The sequence below is a fragment of the Plectropomus leopardus genome, chromosome 17 (assembly GCF_008729295.1).
Source record: "Plectropomus leopardus isolate mb chromosome 17, YSFRI_Pleo_2.0, whole genome shotgun sequence".
In the NCBI taxonomy this organism is placed as follows: domain Eukaryota; kingdom Metazoa; phylum Chordata; class Actinopteri; order Perciformes; family Serranidae; genus Plectropomus; species Plectropomus leopardus.
In genome coordinates this window covers 4,966,262-4,993,417 of record NC_056479.1, presented here as the reverse complement: position 1 = coordinate 4,993,417, position 27,156 = coordinate 4,966,262, and the positions used below count along the sequence as shown (strand labels likewise).

General features: G+C 39.1%; 1 protein-coding gene across 6 annotated transcripts; it reads right to left on the bottom strand.

Moving 5' to 3' along the window:
- Nucleotides 1-3,465: 3,465 nt before the first annotated feature.
- Nucleotides 3,466-27,005, bottom strand: LOC121956337 (NACHT, LRR and PYD domains-containing protein 12-like). Of its 6 annotated transcripts, none has more exons than XM_042504491.1 (13): nucleotides 26,958-27,005; nucleotides 23,588-23,711; nucleotides 21,528-21,688; nucleotides 21,336-21,426; nucleotides 17,726-17,845; nucleotides 17,467-17,621; nucleotides 11,892-13,755; nucleotides 10,774-10,950; nucleotides 10,521-10,691; nucleotides 9,471-9,641; nucleotides 7,749-7,922; nucleotides 5,789-5,835; nucleotides 3,466-4,832 (listed from the first exon to the last, which is right to left on the bottom strand). In XM_042504491.1, the coding sequence occupies exons 2-13, from the start codon at nucleotides 23,671-23,673 to the stop codon at nucleotides 4,315-4,317; spliced, it is 3,735 nt and encodes a 1,244-aa protein (XP_042360425.1). In that variant the 5' UTR covers nucleotides 23,674-23,711; nucleotides 26,958-27,005; the 3' UTR covers nucleotides 3,466-4,314. The 6 variants fall into 6 exon arrangements, with proteins under 6 accessions (XP_042360425.1, XP_042360424.1, XP_042360428.1 ...); XM_042504490.1 differs by having other exon boundaries at nucleotides 26,944-27,000; XM_042504494.1 differs by having other exon boundaries at nucleotides 11,892-13,757; nucleotides 17,481-17,621; nucleotides 26,944-27,000.
- Between the last annotated feature and the right edge of the window lie 151 nt (nucleotides 27,006-27,156).

The window sequence follows — 27,156 nt, the reverse complement described above, 5'->3', positions numbered from 1 at the left end:
CAACTTTTGAAGAGTTATGAGATGCAATAACACCTCTTGTAGCACCTGTTGCATCATGAGGGAGCCACTTCCTACTGACTAGCCCATAGTCATAACATATGTGAAATATGGCTTTTTGGAATTGCCTGAAATACCTGCAAGCAATTTTTTTCTAAACTAACATTTCCATTAGATGTATTACATATTCACAATTTTAATTTGTGCAATTTGAGGGTTGATGAAAACCTGCCTACTGTCTTTATTTACCCAGACTGTCTTTTTTCAGGCTCTGTGGGTGTCCCAATAGAAAGGAATATTTGATAAAACTCCTCTACTGCGCAGAATGAACCGATCGCCTGCCGCCACCTGGAAGAATAAAGACATAACTACAGATTGAATAAAAAATAGTAAAACAGGAAGATTTTTTGTCATATATTCTGATTATAATAGTCCGCTAGAGTAACTGCATTTTTCTCTTTCTATTGATGGAGGGTTTTCATAATCTGGTTTACTATTGCAAACAGCGAGGTCAGACCTCAGCGGGCGTCTGAAAGAGATGGAGGAGGCCGGTGGACAGATAACTGAAGATAAAGAGAGAAATATACGAGAGGAGACAGTTGGAGAGAATTACAGCCAACTTGAGGGATTTCATTATGCTGCTCTGACTGAATTATCTAATCGATGGATTGAATTAAAGAGGAGCCACCTCTTCTGTCTGATGGTCCTGATGTCCTCTGTGGTTACTGTCCCATCCTAATGACACCAACATGGCACCTTGCTGCTACATATTCAGAACATCCTTTCTGTTTTTTAGGCTTGTTCTTCGCATACCACACTTTTTTATAAGTTTAATCCAATTTCTTTAAAAATATTTTCGGTCTGCTGGTCTATCTATCCATCCCAATTCATCCCAACAACTATTGGATGAATTGGGATGGAATGCCCCCCAAACAAACAAACACACAAATTGTCATGAACTGTGGCGCAGGAAGGTAGGACCCAAATGCAAAAACTCAGACCAGGTAAGAGCAGCAAAACAAGGTTTATTCCCAGCAGAGGAGTCCAGAGCAAGAAGCAAAAAGCAAGGTCAAAAAACAACCGAGGCTCAAACACAAAAAGCTACTGACAAGGCTGCGGACCAAAGCTGTAATGTGGACGAGGAGGATCAACTAACTGTCAACGAGACAAGACACAAAGGGGGAATATATGCGGGACTAATAAGGCGTGATGAGAAACAGGTGCGGGAAACACAATCAGGGATCAGGTGCACACCGACAAGGAGGGGTCAGGGCAGACAGGAACCTGGAACAGAGACAAAGGTGAGTGATACCAAAATAAAACAGGAAGACAAGACATGAAACATGAGGGAGAAAATAAAGCACTAGACAGACTGCAGACCCTGACACAAATACATTTAGACTTTTAACTCATTTTTTTAAGTTAAAAAGCTAAATAAAATAAAAAAATTTATCATGCTCATTTTCAGGGAAATGCAGATAGAGAACACATGCAAAAACATACAACCACACCAAAACCAAAGCAGAAACATCACAAACCCAGTCGCTTTTTGGGAACCCTCAGGCTCGTAGTGAACATCGAAACTCTAAAAGGGACCATTTTGAATGTTTGTGTCATGTTCAAAACTGTTTAAATCGTATATTTGTGACATCACAAATTCATAGAAATTCTGACCACCCGTGTTTAGGCATGTTTTGTTTTGTTTGTAAAATTCAGACTGTACGCACTTCTCTGTGGATTAAGTGTGATGATACTTACCAGTTTTCATATAGCCACTTTACCTGCTTTATATCAAAAAAGAAATGGAAATCTGACTTTTTTACAAATCATCTTAAAAAAAGACGAACATAGAATCTTAAGCCTTATTTTGATGAATAATAAATTAAACTTGATGAGCCTTAGTTGATCTTGATTTAATATATAAGTTTAATTTAAAACATACTGTATATCAGATCTCAGGAGCTTTTATTACAGCACGTGAACATGGGCGGAGACATACCAAAAACTCAAGGTAACAGAGCAATAATTCAGCTTTATACAGAGAAACATAACGTGTAAAATGCATCTACAATGTCATCTTAATCTTCAAAAATCCAGAGCTTTGTGACATGTCTGCATGCAGACAGGGAACCTTGACCAGGGATATATAATACATCCATGCAAGTATTAATATGTTATTATTCAGGATAACATTCACATATGTTCATATTTATTAACTAAACTTAAGTCACATAAGTAATACAAACATGTACAAGAAACACACACACACACACACACACACACACACACACAGTATATATAGTGTGTATATTGTATTTTATATGCAGCTGGTTAGAGTTAAAAACAAGACGTTTGCAAATTAGTATTTATTTATATGATTAACATACAAGTAAACAATAGCAGCATATACAGATCAAATAGAAGTGTAACAATTACATGAAAATAAGGTAAAATGTGATAAAGCTCTATTTTTCTCCATGGTTAGGACAATTCCTTTTTCTGGATAGTTTGTCACAAAGCTTGCTGCTGTATTTACACCCCATACCTAGATGGAGGGAGCTTCATTCAGCTTTAGGTTTGAGGGGATTTCTTCAAACTTGACACAAAAATCCACTTGGACTCAGCAATAAAGTAATTCAATTTTGGTGGTCAAAAGTCAAGGTCACTGTGACCTTGTGTCTGTGTCATTCCTGTTAAAGCAATCTCAAGAACACATTTAGGGATTTTCCCTCAAATTTGGCACAAATGTTCACTTGAACTCAAAGATTCACTAACTAGAATTTTGTGGGCAAAGGTCAAGGTCCCTGGGACCTTGTGTCCATCTCACTCTTGTGAACTCAATATCTCAGTAGTGCTTTGAGGGAATTTTCTCAAATTTGGCTCGTCCATTTGGACTCAAGGATAAAATGATGAGAATGCGGTTGCCAAAGGACAAGGTCATTTTGTCCTCACAAAACATGTTTTTGGCCATAACTCAAGATTTCATGAAATAGTGAGGTGACAATATTTTATATAAGAAGTCAAACATCAACATCACTAGGCTGGTTTTTAATATCCCTAAAATTACACCAAATGAAACTACTATTCTAAAACACACCTATAGAAAAATGTCATTTTAAATAAACTCCCGTTCATGGCAAAAAAGTTTTTACATTCGCATGAGGTGGTATTTCAGGGGATTTAAAAAAAGCTGTATTTCACAAAACTGCAATGGAAACACTTTTTTTCATGTAAAAGGTCCCATGAAGTTATGGCTATGTGCTTATCAGTAGGAACTGGCTCCCTCATGATGCAGCAGGCGTTACAAGAGCTGTTCATCCGAAAGTCCTGAATCCACAATTCCTCTGTGAAATCGTGGACTATCACCTCCCAGAAATCCCTCGTACTTGGCATCACCCACATATAAGGGGCTTGTCTTTACATTATTGCTTGCATAACACGCCTACATCGCCTTGGATTGGAAATAATGGCGACTAGTGTGGTGGCAGCAATAAAATAATGTTTTGAACATCCATCGCCATGCTTCTTGGAGTGTTTTTGACAGCGGAGAAGTCGCATAAAATCACTCAGTGGAAACGCAGTCATCTCGCAGTTTCATCAACATTTTGATATCCTTTTGGGTATATCTGACATCATAACGTTCTGTAAAAACACTTCTCTGGCCATTAGACAATGCCATAATTCAGGAACAGAAGGGGAGACATTTAGTCAGATACTTAATAGTTGACATTAACCCCTAAATTCCATAGAGTCTGTCACTGGCACATTACGCACAGAGCAGATCGTACCAGGCAGGAAGTCAAGCAGCATTGCATCAACACCTTGCACACTCGGGATCATGTTTAACTTGACCAAAACATTACATCACCCACATCTGCTGCTTCTCCATCCAGCTGTATCCACCTCTGTATTTTGTCCAGCAGGAGAATTAATGCTCCTGATAACAGTCACTGTACATAAAATTCTTTGATCTACTTCGCAGTGGCTGGACTGCAGGTTGCAGCCCAACAAAGTGTCATGGTAGAATCACTAAAATCAAGGAAAAATTAAAAATAAGGGAAAATGAAGAAATCAGCACAATCTCATTAGGTCTACAGTATCAGCTGGCAGGATGCTCTACTTCTGAAATGCTTCACAGACGCTCTTGGTGGGATATAGAGGAGGACATGGAGGACGAAGCAAAACAGTGCCGCAGCCGTAATGCTCTAGACATGCTGCTTATGGAATCCCAGGGTAAGCTTAGGTGTCCATCTTGCCGCCGGGTTGAAGATGTGAGTAAAGCATTTGTGTAACTGCAACTTGACTAGTTTTAGAAGACTAACACAGAGACAATGATGACTCGTATACTACATAAAAACCAGGGTAGAGCGGCTCTGTGAATCTGTAGTGGAAAGTGTGCAGGTGGACTAAGCTGCCAGAAGAAACTTGGTAGAAGGACAGAGTGCCTCTTGGCCAGTCCAGATACACTCCTACTCTGGGTGATGTAATGGCAACCGGTATGTTTGTCTTCCTCCAGTCATGCATTGCAATGTATTTATGGCCAAAACAGCTGACACACCATGACTTGTCATTGTATCCGAGCCAGCTTTCATAGGAACCAGTTCTGCTGATTTCTTTGTATGCCACACCGATGAAAACTCCACCAACGTGATCTACCTCCCAGTAGTGGCACTCAGTCAAACCCTCTTGACACAAAACCTGATCTTGTAAGTAAAACCGCTCTGGGTGATCTGGATAATGATGCCATTTTTCTGAGCCTGAGACCTGTCCGCTCTCTTCAGACAGAGATAGGCTATTATGTGCTGTGTTTGGGTCCAGTGTGGGCCGGAATAAATCTGCAGGGAGAGACACAAAGGTCATAATATTGTATGAAATGTTTATAACTTCTATTATTATTATTATTATTATTATTATTATTATCATTATGTGATTTACTTTGGAAAATTCGACCATCATTTTTCATTCTCAAAACTTTTCCTCTCCTGAAAGTGACTCACAGTGTAAAAAGAACAGTAAAAAACAGTCAAGCATGCAGGTCCACTGTACAATAAATCAAAAACAATGTTTTTTGAATGGTCTCTGTCTGATAAAATGTTCAGTGAAGGGGATGGATTTATTGTTGGCCCTGCTCACACACTAATACATCACTATTATTACTGTAAAAACTTTAATCAATAGCCCAGGTAATTATTTGCTTAAACCAGTGAATTCAGCAGACTTATATTTGGGACAGGCATTTATTTGGGACGGGCTTTTAATTCCTGTTACATAAAACCGTTGCTCAGCAAAGATGGAAAAGTTAAGTTAAAGCTCTTTTTTTTGCATCTCTCTTGTTTATTGTGCCAGTATTACTTCTTCTTTGGTGCTCATAGTTTTAGTAAAATGCACTGAATGATTGAATTGTAGAGAGTCTTACCAAGCTAACCATGTGTGCAGCGTATCCAAATTACAAATAACATTATCTCCAGCAGGTAGCCAACCCATCTGGTTTTATACATCCAAAGAACTTCTATAAAAATGAACAGCATGTTAACAGGGCCTCTAATTGAGTCGTGAGTTTATTTGTCAAAATATGTAGCCTCACCAGAAGGGAGTGGGCATCTAACTGGGACTGGGCTTATATTTGAAGTTTTACAGTAATTTATAAAATCACATATCAGTCACAGAATGTACATTTACAACATGAAACTGATCAAAACAGCTACTTTTAGCACTGACACTTTAAGTACATGAAGCTGATAAAACTTTGGTAATTTTACTGCTGATACTGACAAGACACATCATTACTTACATTTCGTTGGCCCAGAGATCAGCCTGTGTTTTCCTCCATGATCCACTCTGTAGGAGTGAAACAAGAAATACAAGGTCTGCAGGTCAAGTGAACACAAGGTTGTGAGAGGACACTTTTATTGGACATGCTTTTATCATTTATTCTAGCGATGGATGGATTACTAGATAAGCCTACTGGGCACAGCCCAAGCCCAGGGACAAAACACCCCGGCCTTTACCTGCAAAATGTCACTCATATTTATATGTACTGACCAGGGAGAGACTCAAAATGACCACAAAGATATGCAAAGGAACGGCAAAGAGTAACAAATAAATTCAGAAGTGGGCAAATCAGTCACAAAAAAGAAAGAATGCCTAAAAAGAGACACAAAATAATATAACATAAAATAACAAAAAAAACCCAACCAACAACAACCCAACAAGCTTTACATACAAATCAACAAAAAAAGACATCAAATAAAATAGAAACAAACAACAGACACAAAATGACCTCAGAAAAACACAAAAGAATACAGAAAGACACAAATCAAACACAGTGAGACACAAAATAACCACAAAGACACACAAAAGATGCATAACAACTTTAAAGTAGTGCTGGGCATAGATTAATTTTTTTTAATCTAGATTAATCTCACTGCAATCCTGTAGTTAATCTAGATTAATCTAGATTAAAATTATAGATTTGAATTTTGCCAAAGACATTCAAAATAATATCTATCTATCTAAATGATGAAAATGCATCACAAACTGCTTGAGAAAGCTGTTCTACTATAATATTTGGTAAAGAAAAATAATGTTCCATAAGATTTACTTTGGTGTTTAACTTTTTTTTATTTTGTTAAACACAGACATTTAGGAACACAGGTTCTGTCTCCATGTGGAAAAAGCTTTTTCCTGCTAACTGGAATGAACAGCAGAGGGCGCAGCCTCTGATAACATGACCCTAACTGAACTGTGGGCCTACATTAGAGGTCATGAAGAAGACCATTAACAGTCAGCAGCTTTGTGACACGGCTTGAGCCAATCACTCCAGTCACTCAGGCAGACCAGCTTCCGCCTTGTTCACGCCCCCTCCGCGTAATTCGACCAGGTATACATCCGCGCTACAGTGAAATTGATGCCTTGCTCACTGTATAGACCCAACTTAGTGAATAGTTTATCGCGCAATAATTTCCTTATCGCGCGATAAGAATCCCGCGTTAACGCAGCACGTTAACGCCGTTAACGGCCCACCACACTTTAAAGAGATACAAAGAGAAAGAAAATAACCACAAAGACACATAAAATAACAAAAAACTCCAACAAAATCACCTCAAAAAGATACTTGTTGCCTTAACCTAAAACACAAGCCTTGCTATTACTTTTCTTTTCTTCTTTTCATTATAATGTAATCGAAATCCTGATCTTTCCCGAACCTTAACCAATGTGTGTGTACCTAAGACAGGCAACTCAGGCCATGTTTAGACAAGAGCAGCCCTACTAAAAACAGAAAAGTCTTTCCATTGCACATAGAAAAGAAAACTGTGGTCATATGATAACATTTTGAAAACCATCCTCGTGTACATGGATCCACAAAAGCAACCAAAAACGCTGTAGTATGCATGCTAGACCAGTAGTTGGTGGTGTAACTTTGTAATGACACACCTCAGAAGAACACCACGTGCTTGTGTATAAAGGCATTCCTCTACCGAACCGTCTTCATACACAAACAAGAAGACAATGGCAAATGCACACACAAGAAAGAACAGCTGATCACAGTAGTGGTGCAACAAATCTACGCTTTACTGAAGGAGTGTTTATAACCTCAGTAAGTCAACAGCACAAACACAGCTCTGTTGTTTGCCTTTGTTGTTATTGTTGTCCTCCTACTTGTGCACGGTGCAACAACATTACCAGTGATCTTTAGTAGTCCCTCTGGTACCAGAATGGCACACTCTTTCACTCTTGTAAGTACAACTAACCTGAGAGTCTTCAGTCTCCAGTCTGGATCCTTCAGTCCAGCAGAAAGCAGCTCCACTCCCGAGTCTCCTAGATGATTGTAGGTCAGGTCCAGCTCTCTCAGATGTGAAGGATTAGAGCTCAGCGCCGTGGCCAGGGAGACACAGCCGACCTCTGTGATCAGACAGCCTGACAGCCTGAATGGAGTAAAGGGGAATTTTTATACTTATTTTCAGGTTTATACATTATATTTTGGGTTTCTACTAGAACACATTTCCAACCTTCATTGAAAATCTTTTAAATTGTTTTTGCTAATATCGTCTGCCTTAGTATTCACCCTCTGTTTGAAACACGCCACCTTAGCACCTGTCTCTTTGAGCCTCTCTGATTGGTGTATTTTGCAAAAATCACTAATAAAATCCTCTAATCCTCTACGTTCCAGCTGCAGTATGATCTGAAACAGGGGAGAAAGTCATAGATATAGAAACGTATCATGGTCCCTGTTTGACGTGTGTCTGTGTGGGCACCATATTTCGGAGGTCATGATCCGCTAGTAATACATGTGTATTGAGAGATGCAGATTTCACTACAAAAATGACATAGTTACTGGAGACAACTGAAACATTACTCAGCACACACAAAGCTGGTCTAACTGAAAAAGACCACCAGTGATACAGACATCTGCTATTTATGCTGCACATAAGACCTTTGATGTACATCATACATCATGTGTGTAGAATACTACATGTGTGTCATGTCTCTGAAGTGTAGTGAAAGTATGAAGCTGAATTAAAGGCAGTTACATGAAATTTAAAGTAGCAGAAAATGAAAACACTCAGGTAAAGTGCAAGTAGTGAAATTAATTCAAACAAGTAAACATCATGTTCACTTTCCAATATTTATAACAAAACAAATTTCATGAAAATCGGTTTAAAATTAAGTGATTTAGGATTGATTTTGCAGTTACATCTGCATCTCTCAATACACATGTATTTATTTACTAGCAGATCTTGCCCTTTCCAATATGGTGCCTGCACAGACGCAGTGCAGCGAGCTTGAAGCAGCGACCAATGAGGTATCTACATTTCTATATCTATGGAGAAATTAACAACATTGGCAGCCAAGATTAGGCTATGTGATTTCATTAGCATGTAGCTAAATGTAGCAGTAGGCTATGCAGCGTAAACCAACACATTCTTGTGACCAACTTGTCAAATATTGTTGCTTGGTCAGTGGGCTGTACATGTCAAACTATGATTCTCAAGGTAGGTTACAACTCCAATGTCAATTTTGGATACTCAGAGATGGTGACTCAATCTACTCTTGTTACATGTATTTTGTCTTTTTAAAAAACTTCCATTTTCACTTGAAATGTATTGTTTCCACTCATTGCATGCATATCATGTCTTTTCAAAATAAACTAAAAACGTAGGTAAAAATGGCAATTTGATGTTTACTGCCTGAGGTTTTGGCAAGATGTGGTTCTAGTCTACATATTGGATTATGCTCTATATATCTAGTTAAATCACCATCGAGGTGGTGTTTTGAGCTACATGCTGAGCTGATAATTAGCATGCTCTTAATACTGACTCTGAAGCTAAAACAAGATTTTTTTTTAGAATATTCATTAAATACATGACTAATAACTTATGTCATATGCTCCTAAATTTTCCGAACCAAAAATGTGTCTGTATGCTCCATAGACTGTATATAAAGTTGGACAACACGAAGCCAAACTTATTTACCTCAGAGTCTCCAGTTTACACTTTGGACTCCGCAGTCCAGCAGCAAGGAGTGTCGCTCCAGAGCTCCCCAGGTCGTTGTTGCTCAGGTCTAGCTCTTTGAGAGACATGTCAGAGCTTAAAGCAGATGCTATTGATTCACAAGACTTCTCTGTTACTCCACACTGATTGAGTCTGAAACGAACAATAACAAAAAACCCAAGTAAATATAACACAATAAGTATGGAGATTTCTATTTGGTAGGTTATTTCTTTGTTGTATCACTGCTTCTTGGCAATAAATCTAATACCGTTGGAAAGCCTGTTTATTTCCCTTTTAAATGGCACCACATTTGTAAGTAACATGCATTTGTGGGATGAGCAGCAGAGCGGAGTATGTGGGCTGCGCCCATTGAAAATTTGCCAAATCTTCTCTGCCAATGCCAAACAGCTTTTTCTACTATTGACTCTTGTTTGGTGTTGTTTGGTGGATTGGATGATTGAAGTCTGAAGAAACAAGAATTATTGGCAATTTGACAATTTATTCATTTAACCAACAGGAGCCTCAGTAGTGTGTGAAAGAACCATACACAGCCAAAACAGCCTGGCACCTCCTCCTGGTCACCAGCCAGGTCACACACTGCTGTGGGATGGCATTCCATTCTTCAACCAGCATTTGTCGCAAGTCAGCCAACGTGGTTGTGTTGGTCACTGGCATGATTCTTGGAGCAGACACCAACTGACCACTGTAGCAGGGCCCATGCTCACAGGTGCTGACAATCAGGTGCCAATCAGGCACCTGATTGTAGCAACAGCAAGAAGATTTGACAAATTCTTCATGGGCACAACCCACATACTCAGGTCTGCTGCTCATCCCACAAATGCATGTTCCTTACAAATGTGGCACCATTTAAAAGGGAAATAAACAGGCTTTCCAACGGTATAAGATTTGTTGCCAAGAAGCATTGTCACAACAAAGAAATAATCTACCAAACACAAATTTCCTTACTTTTTGTGCGTAGTTTAGTTTGTTGTCTTTACATTTAAGAAGACAAAAAAATAGAGATAAATTTACCTCAGAGTCTCCAGTAAATTTGAACTCTCCAGTAAAGCAGACAACAACTCCACTCCTGAATCCCTCAGCTCGTTGTTGCTCATGTCCAGCTCTTTAACAGTAGAAGAACTGGAGCTGAGTGTTGGCGCCAGCTCTTTACAGCTCTCCTTAGACAACATGCACTGCTTTAACCTTTATATAAAAGGAGATCTCTCATTTGTCATGTTTATACACTGTTAGACACAAATTAATATCACATTAAAGAATGTCTAACCTTAACTGTCTCAATGTACAGTTCACACTCTTTAGTCCAGCAGACAACAGCTTTACTCCTGAATCCTGAAGTTCATTGTTGCTCAGGTCCAGCTCTCTCAGATGGGAAGGGTTGGAGCTCAGTGCTGAAGCAACCACATCACAAACATCTTCAGTTTTGAGTCCACAGCCAGAAAGCCTGTTGATACAAAATTTAATGTGATTTATCCAGATAAGGATAATGGAAGATACTAACTATAAAAGCCACCTTCTGTGGCTGTATGTATGTAGACTGGACATTGCCATTTATGATGTTATGATACATCGGTGGACAGAACCTGCTGCAACTGTCTGATTTGTGGTCAGAGGGAACCTGTCCAGGTCGTATGATACGCCGCTGGACGGCATCAGGTTGAAACGCTTCTGGTTACAATGTAATTTGAAAAACACAAAGGTCCTTAGACGGTGGGCAGGAGGGGCAGTAAATGGACCCAAAAATGGACTTTCATCTGGTGGAGTCTGGTGTTCACTTCCCTTCTGAATGTGATGCTTTTTCTTCTCTACACCAAAAAATCCGTGCTTTTCTTGCCTTATCCTAAATATTTGCTTTTGTTGACATCCTGATGTCGGTAATGGTATTTTGGCACATTGACAGCAGGCACAGAGGGATACCTAGAATGCAAATTGAAGACGTGGAAGTCTGCTGACAAAGCAGCAATGAGACGACATGAGAACACATTGCATTATAATAGGCAAAGGGAATCACGAAAAGTGTAACAAATAGTGAAGCATGAAGTGAGCATGTAGTATATTGAAATATTTTTTTCCATATAAAAACATAGTGTCATCATGACAAAACCCAGCATTTAAAGGGTTAAAGTTCTAAAAAATTAATGAATATTTGATAAAAAAATTAACTCAGTAAAAGTAGAACATAATATTAATGTATTATATGTTGTATATGCTTGATTTTGAAAAGCACATTTTGTGCACAGAGCAATACAAATGTGTTTAATATAAAGCGGGCCCTGAGAGTTAAAAAAAATTTAAAAAACACACCAAACCATGACCTCTGTGTACTTTTACATGCCAAACTTTGATTTAAGTAAATATGAAGTCTTAAAAAAATAAGATACTCACTGAGCTCTTCTGCAGTTTCTCACCACTGGCACCAGTCTCCTACGCCCCTCATCTAATGTGTTGAAAGTCCTGAGATCAAACTCTTCCAGTACCTTCTCTGACATCAGCAGTTTGTAGGCCAGAGTAGAGCACTGAACTGCTGAAAGTTTCTTCTTTGATCTGTTCTCAGACTCCAGGAACTCTTGAATTTCCTGGTCAACTGAGTGGTCATTCATTTCTGTCAGACAGTGAGAAAGGTTGATACATCTCTCTGTTGAGGCTGTCTTCCTCTGTACCATTTTGAGTGTGCGGATTTGTTTTTTAATGGCATCTGGCCTTGAGTTTTGGACAATCAGGCCTTCTAAAATACACTGATTAGACTCGATTGTCAGTCCGTGAAGGAAGCGGACAAACAAGTCCAGATGGCCATTCCTGCTGTCCAAGGCCCTTTCCAAAGCACCCTCCAAAAGCTCATTTAACGACATACTGCTTTTGCTTTCAGTATGTGATATTTCAGGCATGGCTCTCCTGAATAACTTATTTTCAAGAAGTTCTGGTGGTGCAAGAGCGGTGGTATCCCTTCTGAGGAAACTCCTCATGGCGTTTACGTTCTGTGTTGAGTAACAGTGGTGAGCATAGATAGCTGCAAGAAACTCCTGAATGCTTAAATGAACGAAGCAGTACACCGTTTTCTTGAAGAGTACACGCTCTTCTTTAAAGATAGCTGTGCACACACCTGCGTACAGTGCAGCTTCATTCACCTCAAGACCACACTCCTCAAGGTCTTCTCGGTAGAACATGAGGTTTCCTTTCTCCAGATGCTCAAAGGCCAGCCTCCCCAGCTTCAGAAGAACTTCCTTGTTAGTCTCCATCAGCCCCTGTTGACCCATGGCAGCTTGCCCATACTTATTGTTCTTCTTTTTCGTCTGAACCATCAGGAAGTGTGAGTACATCTCAGTCAGGGTCTTAGGTAGCCCTCCTGTATTACCTGTACTCTGCTGGTACTCAAATACTGTGGCAATCATCCAGCAGAAAACTGGGATGTGGCACATGATCTGAAGGCTCCTTAATGTTTTGATGTGTGAGATGATTTTTCCAGCTTGAACATTGTCACGAAATCTTTTCTTGAAGTATTCCTCCTTCTGAGGGTCCGTAAAGCCGCGTACTTCAGTCACCCTGTTGATGTACTGAGGAGGGATCAGGCTGGCTGCTGCAGGTCTGCAGGTTATCCAGAGAAGAGCAGATGGCAACAGGTTCCCTTTGATCAGATTTGTCAGTAGTTTATCTACTGTGGATTTTTGTGTGACCTTGGACACAACCTCACTGCATTTGAAATCCAGTGGAAGTCTGCTCTCATCAAGGCCATCCAGGATGAACGCAATTTTCCATGCTGTGAGCATCTCCTCTGTGAGTTTTTCCACAGATGGATGGAAAAGGCTCAGCAGGTCCAGCAGGCTGTACTGTTTACCCGCAACCAAGTTCAACTCACGGAATGGAAGCACAAACAAGATCTTCACAGCGCTGTTTGCTTTCCCTTCTGCCCAGTCGAGGATGACTTTTTGTGCACAGACCGTTTTTCCGCTGCCAGCGATGCCTTTAGTCAAGACTTTTAGACATCTGTCTTGGCCAACTGAAGGTTCAAAGATGTCATTGCAGTCAATTGGCCTTCCATGGAATGTTTTGAGGGCGAAAACTGTCTCCAGCTGCCACACCTCATGTTGAGTATTGATCCCCTCACACTCCCCTTCTGTGATGTAGAGCTCTGTGTAAATGGTACTCAGATGTATTCCACCTCCTTCTTCGGCAGTTCCCTCCATGACGTACTGAAACCTCTCTTTAAGACTGATCCGATGGCTCTTTAAAACGTCTTGCACATCGTCAGTCACTGAAAGAATGCATCAAAAAGAAATGGTAGAATCATAGCTATGAGCAGCTACTTTTTTCCTCAACATTTTGGTCCCTCATTCGCACTAGTTTTGAGATACTAACATCAGACTCACACATCACACATCTGGCAGCAGATTCTTGAAAGCTCCATTTTCTTTGTATTTGTGTGGATATAAATTTGTAGTTTTTGGGAAATGCATAAAAAATAAAAAAGGTCCACACACTGTTGAGCTCCCATTTTCCCCATTTCTAGTGTGGGTGGCAACCAACCACCATTATCACCTGTTGAACAACAATAATACAAATACCTCATGAGGGCAACTGCTCAGCCATAGTAAAAGTACATGAGGAAACAGAAAAAAACATTAGAGGTTCACAACAGAGTGGTGAAGGGATGATGTATCCCCCAGCAAAAACCTTATGAGATTTTTGACCATGTAATAAAATCGTCAGAAGCAAAAAGCTATTGTCAGGCTATTCACGAACTGCATCATGGTCGCAGGACTTAAACTTGAAGATGAAAGATGACAATTTCGACACTGAAGATTGAACTGTTTTGCAACATTTCGTCACTTCAGGCTTCGGCACACAGCTCGAGACGGGTTTTGAAACGTCTCATGATCGGTACCAAACATGGACGGAGAGTTTTACAAACCCACGTGTTGTGTTGTGGCGAAGTTAAGAGAGATTTGTGCAAATTGAGCTGAGTTGTTGGTAGATTAATAGATAGAAAGATAGATAGATAGATACATACATAGGACACTGCTGACATGGCTGTTATCCGCTCTAAGGCTCAAAAAGTAGTGGGCCTTTTCAAGTCGAGCACTACAGCAAAGGAGAGGCTAGCTGTCGTCCAGCAGCAGTGAGGGTGGCCTCAGGTGAAGCTGCTCCATAAAGTGGAAACGAGATGGAACAGCACCTTCCTTAAGCTCCAGCGCCTCTACAAAGAGAGGGAGCCAGTACGAGCAGCCCTAGCTACTCTAAGGACAGAGGTTGCACTTCTGTCCAGTGATGAGCTGGAGAAAATCAGCATCTGTCTACTCGTCCTTTCCCCCTTTTTTGAGGTGACACAAGAACTGTCAGCAGAGACCTCTGTATCCAGTTCGAAGGTTAATTTTATAGTTTTTTCTGACATATTTTCTACAAAATATATTGCAGTGCAAAGTATGACTGTGAACTATGTAGTAAAGTATATATCTTTCCCTTAAATAACTTGAAAGGTGATTCCTGTGGTTTGTAACCTTTTTCATGATGTTTCCTTGACAGTAGTGGACACAACACTGCAGCAACACTAGGGCTGAGTCTGTTGCAAAACCTGAGGGCCAGACTACATCCTGAAAACATCCACTGCCTGCAGGTATGTATATATGTTTTTTTGGGATACTGTAAGAGTTTTTTATCTTTCATTCTTTAACTTTTATTATGTATTGTATTTTTAATTTTACAAAACTGTTTATATGCATAAAATGCGCACTTGGATTGTGATTTACTGTTGCAAATGGTGTTGCCCTGGCCGTGAAATATACTGCATAAAATATACCCTGACTTCTCTATAGGCAACCATCCTGGACACCAGATTTAAAATGCAAGTCTTTGCTGATCAGGATAAGGCCAAGGAGGCCAAAAAATACATTATATCCAGTAGCAACAGCAGCAGCCGCAGCAGCAGCAGCCATACCACCCTTGGATCCTTGACCTGGCACCAGCAGTCAATCTGACCATTCAACGGTTTCTTGTTTTTGGTGACTGATAATTGTTCTTATTTAAATTCTCCGGTGAAACATGTCATACAAATGGATATGTCTATATTTATAGATGAAGCCTAGCACAGTCTGGCAGTCCTTTGACCAAATGGCACAGTCCACAAAGAAGTGCTCCAGTGCAACTGCAGAAGCCATCATGGAAGTGGACTGCTACCTTGCAGACAGCTACCTGGACAGAGCGGAGGACCCAGTTGAGAACTGGAGCAACAAATGTAAAATCTTCCCCTAGTTATACAAGCTTGCGCAAGAGTACCTTGCAATTCCAGCAACATCTGCGCCATGTGAGAGGATATTTTCCAAAGCTGGCCAAGTAATGAATTCCAATGTATCAGTGAGTTTAACCATATTTATTTTTTTTATTTGAATAGCCTTATCCTTTTCATTTCAGGTGGTAGAGAAGCAAAGAAGCTGACTGAAGCCTAGAAAACATGGAAAAATATTATTTCTAAATAGAAATTTTTGAACAAAATGTTTCTGAACATTATTCTTTATTCCACCTTGTTATTGATGTGTATAAGTGCAATATTTGCAACATTTCTTTTTGTCCAGGCCATTTATACATGCAAAACCATTGAAATGCTCTACAAACTAACTGGAGCATAGCATAGGACCAATGTCATTAGGTCACATAACTAATAATGATATGAAATAGTCACCATATCCTACAAGAACTAAATCAATAGCAGTTTGATTTGATCTGCATGACACCTATTCAGGTAGGCTTTTGGGCTGGGCAAAAGGGAACTTACAACAAAAACCATGATAAATGGGTGCAATGGAAGCTTCTACCAGAAGATGCAAACGTAGAGCAACAGGTTTAAAAGTATTGAAACGAAGTTTATAATTTGCCATTTCTACTTAAATGTCATGACTAAAAACACTGTAAAAACACACTAAAAAAACACAATCAGAATATATAATAACCAGATAAATCTGCAAAGCAGCGAGTGGATTGAATGAGTGTCTGTGTCCGCTGTGATGACGTCTAACGTCCCTGATAATCACTTTAGTCTGATTTAGCCACTTGTTACCAACCACCTTTTTTAAGGCATGTAAAACCTTGAAAGTTCAAAAATTTGGGTTATTTTATGTGGCAGAACAAAACTTCTAACTATTTTTAGCCTATGTAAACCACAGACCTTATTTAAGGCGTTTTACCGAAAACCCATTCAAAAAACCCAGAGACTTTGAGACAAGGGAAGTGCATTTTAGGAGTCATTACTGCTCACTGCTCTATTTAAAAAGTACACATTTTCTTGTATTTTACAATTTAACAAAATATGAACTTAACCCAGGCATACATTTTTGCTGATCACCACCTACACTAGAAAAGAGTGTCTGTCTTGTGCCACATTGACACGAGGAAGATCTTTTGATGTTGCCCGGTGTAAACAATAAAAAAATTGCCCCTTGGGATCTCAACAGTGGTCTGACCTTTTTTTCTTTTTTTGTCCTGCTCTCTTGTGTGTTTTGACTGCAAGTGCGCACACTAGTTTCTCTTTTAAAGTTTTTGGGAAATGATAATGGTATCATCTAAATTCCCACATGCCCCTTGTTGCTACAACAACAATGGTGGACCATCGGCAAGCGTTAACACAAAGTTGTTTGTCACTTCTTGCTTCGCCATCACTACTTGGTTCAGAAAGGTGTTACATAAAAAAGGTGATTCAGTAGGTGTCAAATGAATATAATGATACAATATCAGCAACCTTGTGTGTTTTAAATTACTACAGCCAAAGGAAACAATAAGCTCACAACAAATGCTCTTCTTTAGTTAAGTCTAAATCTCAGAAATATCCAAATACATGTTTAGAGGAAATCAGTGTTCAAACCATCTTCTACTACTACACTAATATCAAGTGATGTTAAAATGACATAGATTTTAGCTATAAATGATAAACATGGAGGATAGTTTAAATCTTTAAGCTTAAGCATTCTGTTCTTACCATTTTCAGAGTCTTTTTCAGTGAGTGGTTGTTTTACAAGGACAGCTGGAATTGTCTCAATGTTGAAAGCCAGAGGGATCTCGATGGATTGGTCACTCAGAGACAGACAGCTCAGTGTTGGAGAATTTGGTGTCAGTCCCTGACACAGCTCGTCCCTGGAGTAAATCCACGAATACTTTAGTGCATGTATTTCTAGATGTTTACTTGAAAGATTATCAAAATCAAACTTGATCACTTTTATAACAAAAATCAAACTTACTTTGTAACAGATCTAACATGCTCCTTGTTGAAAGCGAGAGGGATTCCCTTGGACTGGTCACTTTTTATTGATAGACAGCTCGGTGTTGGAGACAGTGACCTCTGGCTCTGATTGTTGTGCCTGTAAATTGAAATTTTTAGGAGAACTGGTCATGTTTCTAGTACCAAAATTAGTATAGTATACTATCGCATAGTGTAGTGTAGTGTAACGTATTAGACCACCCTTGTTTTTCTTCAATTTCTTGTTCATTCTAATATCTGGTACCACTAAACGTATAATACAATGAACACAACAAAAAATGCAGCTGGTCACATAATACTTTATGTCCTATTTGACATTCTTAAGCTTAATTGATTCCCAGGGTATATAAGAGGCCATTTCATGTCACAAGCAGCACTGCACATGCAAAGGCCTAGAGTGGTTTCCTGCTTACATTCAAGCCGTAGCACAACTCAGAAGTTGTCAGCTCTCACATAATGCCTAAAACAAAAGAATTATGTGAAGCCACAAAGGCAGCCATCTTGGCACTGCTGGAAATTGGCAAATTGGAGAGACAGGTAGCGAAAAAACTGAAGATCTCCAAGACAGCCGTTCATTACAACAAAAAAAAACAAGCTGAACATGGCACTACCAAATTGCTACCTGGCCGTGGCAGGAAACGTCTTTCTACCCCACGAGATGACCGTGCACTCATCCGTTCCTGTGTCAGGAATCGTCGTCAGACCTCCAGGGACCTTAAAAATGAGTGGGCACTGTCGAGAAATGTGACTTGTTCCGCAAGGACAGTTCGAAACCGACTTGTTGAAGCTGGTTTGAAGTCACACAGAGCACGCAAGAAGCCCTTCATCAATGAAAGGCAGAGGAAGGCCCGGTTACTCTTTGCTCGAGACCACAAGGATTGGACTGTTGATGATTGGGCTAAGGTTCTCTTCAGTGATGAATCCAATTTTGAATTGATGCCCACTCCAGCCAACTTACTGGTTAGGAGGAAGCCTGGAGAAGCTTACAACCCAGACTGTCTTGCCCCTACAGTAAAACATGGGGGTGGATCAGTCATGATCTGGGGTTGTTTCAGTCTGAGTGGAACAGGGCAAATGCAATTGTGTGAAGGCCGAATGAACCAGGTCATGTACAGGACTACCCTTGAAAACAGTCTTCTTCCATCAGCTGGAAAACTCTTTCCTGCCTCGAATGACTGGATTTTCCAACAAGACAATGCCCCTTGCCACACGGCAAGGTCAGTTAAAGCCTGGATGGAGAACCACAACATTCGCACCATGCCTTGGCCTGCTCAATCACCAGATCTTAATCCAATTGAAAACCTGTGGAAAATCATCAAACTCAAAATGGAGAACCACAAGCCCAAAAACAAAGAAAATTTGTTTGAATTTGTCCAACAGGAATGGGCTGCTGTGACAGCAGAACAATGTCAGAAGCTGGTGGAGAGCATGCTAAGATGCATGTCTGCAGTCATCAAAAAAAATGGTTATGCAATCAAGTATTAACTCTTGTGTGTATCATGTGTTTAAAGCAAACAGAAAAGAAAACATGGAATGCTTGAAAGTAGTGTTTTTTGGCAGTGCAATGCCATAGCTATTGATGTAAGAATTAAGTAATTTTGGTTATTATCAAGAAAACCATGGAAAATGAATAGTTCTTAGTTCTTAAATTAAACTCTCATGAGCTATTTTTGTTGTTATCATTATAATTGTCCAAACAAATGCACCTTTAGTTGAGCCAGGCATTAAAATTAACAAGAAATTGAAGAAAACAAGGGTGGTCTAATAATTTTTTCCATGACTGTATGCTGAGCCAGTGCTGACTTTTATAGTCAAAAGATACTTTATCAAAAAATAGCATTTTTAAAGCTGCAGTGAATGATAAAAATATACTTAATATACTTAAAATCTAATCTTGATATATGTTTAATATGTATGTCAGTCCACAGGCTGCTTTCATGCGTTGTTCTGTATCACTGTGTAACTATCACGTGTAGATCTGGTGTCAGATTGGCGATACTCACTGACTCCTTACTCCATATTTTCAAACACAAAAAGAAGATTTCATAACAGAACGGATGAAGGAGACTTCCTCCCATAGGGAGTTTTCCACATGATGACAAAATAATTACGAATAACCCAGTCGTCAGAATAAATGTTGGCATTATATGTTTTTGAAAATCACTGATATTTTAGTTGCTGAACATAAGGCAGCCATCAGAAATAGAATATATATAAATTATGCCATAGCTAGACACCACAAAGAAAAAGATAATGGGTTGGCTATTTCTTTCAAATTTATTGGCACAGAATGCAGCCCAATCCAAAAGGTGGCAATTTGATTATTCAGCTCTTAAGAAGAGAGGTGCTGTGGATTCATGAATTGAATACTATTGAAACTTTTGGATTAAATGAATTACAAGACTGAGTTGCATTTTGTGCCTCACAGCAAGAGTGTCCCTGGTTTGAAACCCGGTTGGAACAGGGTTCGGTTTGGTCCTCACGAGGACAAGCGGTTACGGAAATGAAGGAATAAATGAGTTGCTTTTTGTGACATTTTAATAATCTGTTTGTTTCTCTTCGAAGATAAAGTGGACACTTAGGGACAGATGAGCCCCTCCACTCACCCTTGCCACTTAGTGAGACAGAGGGACAGCTGTAAGACAGGTAGTTTATCCTTGTTATTAAATGTAGTAGTTTCCTTATAGTGATAATATGGTGTAAGGTGTATTTCTATTTACTATTTAAAGCTTCTTGATGTTTTTGATATTTTGTAAAAATTGTTATAGGCGTTTGACTATAAATTTTAAAAATCCTTGCTACTTTGACATGTTTTTTAATATGTTTTGTAAATATTGTCATGTTTTTCGGAATGGTTCACTTTAGAAAATTAATGCTATTGACACACTATAAAAAAATGAAGGAAAGAAAGGTGATACTGATGATTAATTGGTCATGTGACACACGTGTATTTATCACAGCTGTGGATACTCAAGTAATTTTACTGAGCGAACCTGAACCTTTGAATAAAGTTCTTCATTGTGCGGTGGTCAACTTTGTGTTTCACTTTAGATGTTCCTGCTGCCAACCACCATCTGATGATCACAATGGCTGTGCACAGGGAATTTTGTTCATTGCTATGTTATATTTGTACAATTTTATGAGGGGGATACATTGAAACTTTACATATCTTATGCTTAAGCAGCACTGTGGTTAATGTGTGGTTAGTTGTAGCCACAAAAACCAATTGGTTATGGCTAGGAAAACAGAGTATTTTGGCATGAAGAACTTGGTAATTGTTATAACTAAGCTAGTCTTTTTCGGGTACTTGGAAAAGGGTTGTGATCTAAGATTTTATGGTGAGTTTACAACTCTTGTCTTTCTTATAAATGGAAGAGATCAAAAAAGACACCTTTACCACAGGCCACTTATTGTGTGTGTGTGTGTGTGTTCTATATGAGTCTATCTCAGTTCCTTGTGTTTGAGTGTTTAGTTAACCTATGTAGGATGGGTGTTATGTGGCATAATAGAAAAACAGAAAAATGTCATCTTAAAACCAATGAGTTTAAGCGATTTTCTGGTATCATAATCGTAATCCTTTGTCAGCTTACTCGGGCTCAGCTGCGTCCGCTGGTGGTGGCTTGTTGCTGAGATTCGGAGGCTCGTCTCTGGACCTGTCAGTCCTCGCAGACACACAGCTGGCTGCGGGATGTTAGCAACATTACAATATCACAGTTTTAAGCCACAAATTATAAATATGCAGCAGAATTTAAATCTTTAAGCTTTATGCATTAAATTCTTACCATTTTCAGAGTCTCTTTCAAAGGGTTGATTGAGTGAATGTTTTACAGCTGGAATTGTCTCATTGTTGAAGGCCAGAGGGATTCCCTTGGACTGGTCACTCTTTATGGACATATAGCTCGGTGTTGGAGAGCCTGGTCTCTCTCTCAGACAGAGCTGGTCTCTGGAGTAAATCAGAAAATATTTTAGTGACTGTATTTTTTTATCTTCACTTGTAAGAATCTAAAAATCAAATTTGATCAGTTTTAAATCAATGGTAGATCTTGCTTATAATATTATGATTAATACACCGAGCTATATGTCCATAAAGAGTGAATGCCTGTATTAATTAATATATAATTATACCAAAACTAGGACAGTATACTAGCACGACTGACAGAGTTTTGATGTAAAGAGGTACTTTAAAAAAAAAAAAAAAAAAAACATTAGACTTTCTAAAATTGCAGTGAGTGGTAAGATATATGTGAAATCTAATCTCAGTCATTGTGTGTCCTTGCTCTGCCATGGTCAGTGTGCCTGGCTTTAAAAACGTGTATAACATCATGAACATGTGCAGATTGTTTAGATCATTTCACAGGCTGCTTTCATGTGTCGTTCTGTTCGACTTCATAATTATCACTTGTAGAATTGGTGACAGATCAGCAATAATCAATGACTCTTTTCTCCTTATTTTCAGACGCATACAAAAGATCTCATAACAGAATGGATGTAGGACGCATCCTAACACAGGGACATTTCCACACCGTGACAAATTAATTATGAACAACCTGATTCCAAGAGTAAATGTTAGCATTTTCAGGCTCTGTAAGTGTATTGTGAAAATACACAACAATACATTGAGATTTAAAAAGAAATAAAAGTACTTTAAATACTTAGTATTTTTAAAAGCAAGTACTTAAATTCAAGTAATAACTTCACTCAGTGACTTTCTCTTGTACTGGAGTAATATTTAACTAGGAGTATCTGTACTTTGACTCAGGTAATAAAGTCTACCGAATGGTAGAGATGGCTCAATCGGGTTGAGTTTAATTCAACACATTTTTAATCAATTTATATAGTGAGTCAAAATGTGCTCAGCATGGCTCAGCAGGTGGTTAAACGGTTTTTCTCCATAGTTTATCATTGGTGCACACTAGATTCCTCTGGTGTAACGCCAGCACTTATTCTCTACATTATAATACAGGCACTCTGTTGTTCTTTATGGTTTAAAAACAGCACTCCCTACTGAACTCTTCCTTACAGTGTTACACTAACACTCCTTCATTTGTGTAACCCTGGCAGTCTTTTGGTCTCAACTGTTAAACACTGTCCGGATTCCTGTGGTGTTACACCGATACTTTCGTTGAATGACGTCACCTTGTTGTTCCCTATGATGTAACACCAGCACCAATTGGATCCCTACAGCATAACATAATTTTTGCTTACAAACAGAGACGACCAAATGTTGTTTTAGCTGGACTTAAAGTTTTCCCTATTTATCATTCCAATAATTAGTGACGTGTAAACGTGATCTTTTTTTTTGTGAAGAGTTGAGTGTATGCTCACCAGGATTTGTCTCTTTGTGTTCAGTGAATAGACTGCTCCAACGGGTTGTATTAGCTCAGCACAGATTGGTCTCATTGTAATTTCTTTAAGTGTTACGTACAGAAGACAGGAAGTGTGAGTTTTAAGGCTCCTGGGTTGTTTAAAAGCACCTTTGATGATACTGGGCCTTTGAATTAAATCAGGTTGAACTGAATTGATTTCATTTTTCAAGGAGCTTGTGCAACATTGATTGTGTTACAAATAAATAAAATAGGTCAATCTCCACTGAGTTCAACCTGTAAGTGGAGTGCTCTGTTCGATTGGTCTTCTTATTTACAGTCTACATAGTTTTAAGTGAGCAAGAGCTTTTTGATTTGGCCAGAAGACAAACTGAAGTTAGTCATGTGCCCAGCTACCAGATTTTTTGGGCATCCTATAAATACAGTCAAAGATGATGGAACACAACCAGTCTGTTTTCAAGGAGCCAACATGATTTTGTTGTGGCTTTTAATCAAACACTGAACAAGAATCCATAGACCTGTCACCCTCCAAAGACAAACAGGAATAATACACTGGCCTTTGTTTCTGGCGGTCTTCAACTTCATTGTCCTCACAGAGATCCATTGTGAGGACCAGCTTCACATGTAGGTGAATGCAGTTTTCTGTAAGAAAAGGAAAGCTTTCAGAAAGCACATTAATGATTTGATCCTCTGCTGGCAGTAATAGACCCAGATGCTCATCATTGTATACTTGAAACATTAATACAAACATTTCTTTTTTAGAATAATAATAATTACATGTGAGTTTCCTCAAAGTTTGACACTTGAGCCCATTTAATTTCATATCTGTTAATTTGTTATAGTAGAAAATATCCCGCTGTTCAGTATTAAAGTCTAGATAAAGCAAAATCAGTGACTTATTTCTAAACACATAATAAATGTTTAAAATGTGCAAGAAGAGGTGACTGGAAACTGTCAACCCGTTCTCATTCCAAAATCATCAAATACCAATGTTTCTGCAGTGTTTTTGGCATAAGATCCTGATGCCAAAAGCCACCTTTGATTCTGGACGTTATCAGCTGAGAATGCAGCCAGACAGAACCATTTGCATTGTTATGACATGCGGACAGCACCTGTTGCGGGAGCACGATATGTGACTAGATAGCATTAGGTAAGAATGCAGTCACATTCCACATGGTATGCTGCAGGACGGTGTCAGCTGAGAATGCAGCTACACAGTATCATTTGCATTATCATCCACCGGTGGATGGCCAAATGGCACCTGCCACGACAGCATATGTGGACGGGCTGCACCTGTCACAGCCATATGATTTGCTGCTTGACAGCATTAGATTGAAATGCTGCTGGTAATGACATAATATAAGGAAGATGAAGGTCCCTATAGGACAGGTTGGAGGGGTGGTGAATGGATTCAACAAACCCTGGACTTTTACGTGGGTGTCCGCTGTTCGCTGCTCATCTGAATGCTTTTTTACACCATATGTCCCTGGTGCCCAATCCTAATCATCTGTGCCTTTGTGCATGTGCTTTGTTGACATCCTAGAGTTGGTTGCCATGTGCTGCATGCACCACATGGCACCACATGCAGCATAATCCCATCATGTGCTTGTGTTGACATCACATTATCGGCAACCCAGAACATGAACACTAGATGCAGAAAGATACCTAGAGTGAAATATATAGATGGGAAAGTCCGCTGCAAAGTGGCAGTATGGGACCATTTAGGATAAGAGCATGTTAAAATTGAGGAGTTATGCTGTGTTCCAGACAACTTGGAAACCTCCCAGGAGAAAAAGTACATTGGAACGCAACTCAAAGTCCAAGTTGTCATCTTGGGACAAATCCATGTTCCCCGATTTCAGTGGTCCGATGTCACACAGCAATGGCAGCATCCATAGTAGCCAAGGGTAAATGGGAAGAAATCAACTAAAGGGCAACCTAAAGTATATTTGCATGTATTTAATCAAAGTAATAAATCTACTATCAAATAATTAAACCTGTGCTGCATATGAACTGATGTCAAAATATATCACAGAATTTAGAAATTTCAACTGGGAAATTACAACCTCTGACTTTTAATGGAACGCAGCATTAAACTGCCTAAAAACATGTGCGATGAAACACTAGCCATTGTTAACAAAGCCCTCCCGTACTCAGCGGGTGGCTATTAACATAACAGTAACATTAACGCACACCCCAAGCTGAAAAATGAGAGCCACTGTGCAGTGACAAACTTACTTTCAGCCGCTAATAGCAGCTGACGTTAGCACAAATCACACACCCAAAGCATTGAGCAGTAACTGCCACTGACTGAGTAGCATTTGGGCAAAAAACAGCTGAAAGGTACATAGGTGACAGATATTCTGCTTTTGTTTATAACTGTGACATTGAACAGATTGCCAATATTCATGTATATACTAGCAAAACAGATAAAACAGCTTGTAGAACCTCACACACTTGCTGCTAACAACAACACAAACCTAATATTGTCACAGTCTACTGAGACCTGATACCTCCAGACTGGACTGAGTGTCTGTATAAGATTTAAGCTGCCTGTATTAGTGTCTTTGTTTTCACTTTATTTTTAAGTGCATCTTTTACCCATCTACTCACCTGTCTTACGTCAGCCTCATTAGTCCTTCCTGCTCCTCAGTTTCTCTCAGCCAATCAGCTTGCTGCCTGTTCTTCTGCCTCATCACCTTATTCCCCTTACCTGAGCCCCCTGCTCTTTTTCTCCACCTGCACCTCGTCCTCTCATCAGTCTCTATTTAAGCCCTGGTTTTCTCTTTATTTTTCGCTGGATCCTTGATGTTATTTGGTGATGTTCAGTAACTGTTTCTTTGGAATAAAGAGTGATCTGTTTGGAGTTCCTATTGCCTGCTGTCTCCTGTATTTGGATCCACTTGCTCCAAATTGCTTGATAAATTCATAATGTGAATGTAATGTAATGTTATGTTAGCAGCAACCGTGATGTAGTTTTCAGCTCCTTCAACGGAGAAGATCCCAACGTCTCAGAGCAGAGAATGCTGTTTATTTTCAACAATTTTGAAACTATTTTATATACCTAGTGATTTTTAATAATTTATATTTGGCTTGGTGGTTAAAAACACATTTTTTAACCACATGTGACAGACTCCGTACAGATATTTATTCTTCCTTTACCCAGATTAATAATAATAACCCAGATTATAATATTTGCCTTAACATGCTTTCAATTTAAAATATATTTTAGGCTATATGGTTTGATGCATGTAATTAAAGATCCTGCAAAATCTTTTTTTTTTATTTTTGTTTGGTTAATTTAATTTTCTTGTAATTTTATTAAGTTGCTCATTGCCTGCTTTACATGTTTTTGAAAGAAATCACACAAATTTCAGGTTTGAAGGGGTTAACTCATTCCATTTGTTATCTTTGGCTCAGGCTGCTGAGAAACTAGTTCAAGGGTCATTGTATTTCTCGTTTTACAACCCAGGGTTGCACAATGAAATGTAACTCCTAGCGTCTTCATGCTACATACACAAAGAATAAAGAAATTATGATAAAATGACACTGTATACTTATACACTGTATACTTATACAGTTATAATATTTATAATACATATATTGTTGATTTGATTTAAAATAAATGAAAAAAAGGATGTCTCCAACTTTTTAGCAATGTAACATGACAAATTCTAGTTTCTTAGATAATTGGTTTAGATATCATTGAAAACCAAGAGTAAACAGTATTTAACTTTATCTATTTCTATCACAACAGCCTCCAAGACTTAAAATCTCAAGACTTGATCCCCCACTACATCTAAATCACTTATTTACACAATGATTAAGTACTGAAATAATAAGAAGCAGCAATAAATCCTAACTAATTCAGTACCTCAACGTACTCACAAGGCTTCCTGCAGCTTGTCACTGTGTCCTTGTGTGATCGGAATGGAGTCTCACAAGTTATTTCCTCACTATCTTGTTTGGCACTCCCCCCCCCCCCCCCCCCCCCCACCCACACACCCCCCCCAACACACACACACACAAAGCAAAACACTGTGTCCCCTGAAGGCTGCTCTATACACCTGACTCAATATCTGAAAAA